General features: G+C 41.9%; 1 protein-coding gene across 1 annotated transcript; it reads left to right on the top strand.

The window, feature by feature from the left end:
• Window positions 1-16: 16 nt before the first annotated feature.
• LOC121965065 (vascular endothelial zinc finger 1-like) lies at window positions 17-3,392 on the top strand (the record flags this gene model as incomplete). Its single annotated transcript, XM_042515233.1, has 3 exons — window positions 17-777; window positions 2,090-2,159; window positions 3,104-3,392. Coding segments are annotated over 3 exons (1,120 nt in total), but the record flags the coding sequence as incomplete, so codon positions are not given.
• Between the last annotated feature and the right edge of the window lie 72 nt (window positions 3,393-3,464).

Genomic DNA, 3,464 nt, shown 5'->3' with positions numbered 1-3,464 from the left:
GGCTCTGTCTTTCTCATTACAGCAGGCCAATGAGGCTCTACATCACCAGCACCAGGTAGCCGGGAACAGCCTCTTGCCTTTGCTCAGTTCTGGAACGGAGCCGCCTGATCAGAAACCGGTGCTGCCAATTCCCCTGGACCAGAAACCCCCCGTCAGTGCTGCAGAACTTCTTAAAGACAATGTGGCCAGTGGGACTGGAGGAGGAGGTGGTGGAGGGCCTCCAGTCGCCGTGGTCAAAAAGGAGCCCAAATCAAAGACACCCTTCATCTGCGGCTACTGCAACAAGGCTTTCCGGGACAGCTACCATCTCCGACGGCACGAGTCCTGCCACACCGGCATTAAGATGGTCTCACGGCCTAAGAAGACACAAACAGCCCCAACCATGGTGCCGCTCATATCCACTGTACCGCGCGAGAACAGCGGAAACCCTTCATACATCACTACTGTAGCTGGTATCCTGACTACAGCCACCACGTCAACATCCACAGGCACCAGCATCATGACCCCGATGCAGCATCAACAGCAGCAGAGTATCCCTAAGAAGCCCCCCAAACCAGTGAAAAAGAATCACGGGTGCGACATGTGTGGTAAGGCCTTCAGAGACGTCTACCACCTCAACCGCCACAAGCTGTCGCACTCTGACGAGAAGCCGTTTGAGTGTCCCATCTGCCAGCAGAGATTCAAGAGGAAGGATCGCATGACGTACCATGTCCGCTCCCACGATGGTGGAGTTCACAAGCCTTACATCTGCTCTGTCTGTGGAAAGGGCTTCTCCAGGTATGTGGACAACTTTACTAAACATTTTTTTTAAAAGGTGCATGGAAACACTACTTGAAGGCAATGTATTCGTTGATTATGTAACCCTTTGAATCTTGAGGAAATTGGCTTGATTTCTTAGAAAAACATGGGAAGAAGGCAATAAGCAACAAAAGAAGATATGGACCAAAAATTACCAAGAAAAACGTATCAAAAAAAAAGTACAAGAAAATTACCTGAAAATTAGTATAAATAAATGAACGAATTAAAAAACGTCCCCAGGAAAGGTGCTTAAAAATTATATTAAATTCTATTAATTTTAGCTTTTTTTGTTTGTTTTTCCCCAGCTTTTTAAGAATAACTTTATAAATCAACTAATTTCTTGCAATTTGTCCAACATTTCTTGCCAGGTTGCCTATTGTCTTTTTCCTATACTTTTGAAAGAAATGAAACCAATTTGCATAGGATTCAATTTTCTTGTTCTTTTCACAGACATCTTGTTAACCTCTGGGCCATTTCCTCTTTCATTGCTAATTACCTTCTTCTCATGTCTTGTCATAAAAAAAAGCCAGTTTGCTCAGGTCCCAACAGGTTAAATAAATAAATGTAACGGACGTCTGTCCCAAAGAAAAGGTTCAGTGTTTTAAGCAAATAATAGCCCAGGCTTTTAATTGAAGTTTTATGGTACTGCATTAAATACGAAGTTAAAGAAGAGGACAGAGCAAAATTAAGTTATTTTAATATATTGATCAACACACCACTGCAGCCTCAGCAGGTGAACAAGCTCCCTCTGGGTAACAGTAATGCAATTAAAGGGCTTTTATTGTGAAAAGTAAGAACAAAGCTGTAATGCGCTGCGGTTTTCAGTGTGGGAGGAAATAAAGAGTTTCTGCCTTTTTTTTTTCGACTGCACAGATGCTGAATGATGTATTTGATGTTCAGTTTATTTGCTCCATTTATTCACATGCTTATGTCTTGGGACCATATGAGGTTGTGATTTATGGTAAAAAAAAAACAAAAAAAAAACTATCATCTGGCTGATGATGCAAAGCAGTTTCAGGTCATCATCAGTCTCAGCCGTCCTCTGATTGAATGATGAAAAAATTGCGGCACTTTCTGTTTGTATTTTTCTAGAAAAGTTTTGATGCTTCCTGATGAAGTCTGATGAAGATTCTCTTCAGCAGTTTCGTCTGTTAACAACATGACTGAAATGTGAATCATGAAACATTTCCTGCATTAATAAACATGTTCTTATGTTAATGAAGTGATGCTGCTAGTAAAGCCAAAGCTGCAGGATTGACATTTTCTTCCTCGTCTTTATCTCACTCTGCAGACCTGATCACCTAAGCTGTCACGTCAAGCATGTCCATTCCTCAGAGAGGCCGTTTAAGTGCCAAGTAACGGTAAGTGTCATGACTCCGCCTCCTCTCTGCACGCTGCTGTCATGTTCACTCTGAGTTTAGTTTTGCGTCATTGATAAATGGTGATCAGCTTAAATCAGATTTAATAGGCCAGATCAGATTAGACAACATCAGCTGCCATCTGCTCAGCAGTGCCACTGGTCTAACAGCTGCAGTGTAGTTTACTTTGCACTTTTTATCAGTTTCACTGCTCAGATAAGTGCAAATAAAATAAGCTCCTTATGCTCTAAATCAACAATGTTAAAGGGATAGTTTGGATTTATTTTGAAGTGGGGTTGTATGGGGTACTTAGGATAGTACAACCCCCCAAAGAGGAAACTCATGTGCACCATGGTCAACAAACAACAACAAGACATCAGACAAGTGCAGTACATACAGCAATATATATGGCACCAGGCACAGCCACTGAAGGAGTGCAAAAATCCACCACAACCACAATAGTGGATAAAAGTATTCATACCACTATCTCTGAAAATGGTTAAAAAATCATGCAGTGTGCAAAATTAGCCATGCCACCCCTGGCAACACGCCGTCTTTGTACAGCAATCAACACAAGCAACAAATTCAAACAGCAATGACAATAACTAAAATACCATGACAGTGACAGTAAAAACAACACAGACTGTCCGCTGACTGACTGTCCACACACTTTTGTCCTCTTTATGAATTGTAATGTTTTTTGTGTTTTTTTTGTCTTTCTTTTTTTATTTCTGTTATCTGTTACCTGCCAAGGGACTACAGATATCACCTGCATATTCACATTTGCATTTTATACTGATGTTAATTGATAAGTTGGTACCCTTTTAAATAAACATTAAATAAATGTATAAGATGAAATCTTTTGTTGTAAGCATCCCAGTGATTGTTGGGTTTCTTGTGCGTTGAGAGAAAAAAACAAAGCAGGGTTCACCGGTTTTCTGTCGCAGGCTTGTACCTCCGCCTTCGCTACCAAAGACCGTCTGCGCTCCCACATGATCAGGCATGAAGGCAAAGTGACCTGCAACATCTGTGGCAAAATGCTGAGCGCTGCCTACATCACAAGTCACCTCAAGACACACGGCCAGGCCAGCTTCAGCAACCCGTGTAACAACAAAGGTAGGCCACCTCTCTCCTTTTACTCCTCCTCAGCCTCCTCACTACTCTGCCCACTTTTCCAGTTTAGAAACTCATTCAATCGGCTAGTAGAAACTATGAAAACCCCTCAGCCACACACCTGTAAACGTCCCAAATGCCATTCAAATTTTGGATAAATCATTTGTTGTGACACTGATATGGGTTTGCTGTCCA

Source organism: Plectropomus leopardus, unplaced genomic scaffold (assembly GCF_008729295.1).
Source record: "Plectropomus leopardus isolate mb unplaced genomic scaffold, YSFRI_Pleo_2.0 unplaced_scaffold18460, whole genome shotgun sequence".
Classification (NCBI taxonomy): domain Eukaryota; kingdom Metazoa; phylum Chordata; class Actinopteri; order Perciformes; family Serranidae; genus Plectropomus; species Plectropomus leopardus.
This window is presented reverse-complemented; position numbering and strand designations above follow the sequence as displayed.